Source organism: Penaeus vannamei, chromosome 11 (genome assembly GCF_042767895.1).
Source record: "Penaeus vannamei isolate JL-2024 chromosome 11, ASM4276789v1, whole genome shotgun sequence".
Classification (NCBI taxonomy): Eukaryota; Metazoa; Arthropoda; class Malacostraca; order Decapoda; family Penaeidae; genus Penaeus; species Penaeus vannamei.
In genome coordinates, this window is record NC_091559.1 from 27,018,952 (window position 1) to 27,019,357 (window position 406).

General features: G+C 43.6%; 1 protein-coding gene across 1 annotated transcript in view; it reads right to left on the reverse strand.

Annotated features, from left to right (window-relative positions):
* LOC113823463 (uncharacterized) overlaps nucleotides 1-406 on the reverse strand; it is a gene marked incomplete in the record, with an annotated part of 70,317 nt that extends 69,911 nt beyond the window's left edge. Inside the window, 1 exon segment of the mRNA XM_070127130.1 lies at nucleotides 1-406. Within this exon segment, the coding sequence (XP_069983231.1) occupies nucleotides 1-154 (154 nt within the window).

A 406-nucleotide genomic window follows, 5' to 3' on the forward strand; every position in this document is an offset into this window, starting at 1 on the left:
TGATTTTGACCTCAGCTTGTATTTTCTCTATCTCCTGTTGCAAGTCGGAATTCTGCGACGAAAGGGTCCAACAATTGAAGGCTAATATGAGCACAACGAGCAAAAGGCCCACCAAAATGAATGGGGGAGTTCGCCCCGTGCCTCTTCGGAGCATTTTCGCTGCCACACAACCACGTCGTGCGATTCCGTTCACTTGGCTTCACCTGCTATCCACTATTTTCTTTCACCTTACTTTTGGTCTTAAGCGTATATCTCTTTATATCATTCGGTCAGATGTAATTTTTATGCAATAAAATAGTCACAGAAGGTTAAATACTGGGTAGAAGCGCTTGACCTTTCAAGAAAGGTGATACGTAGGTAAGTCTATGTCACCCGCAATTGATATCTTCGGACGAGTGTACACAGA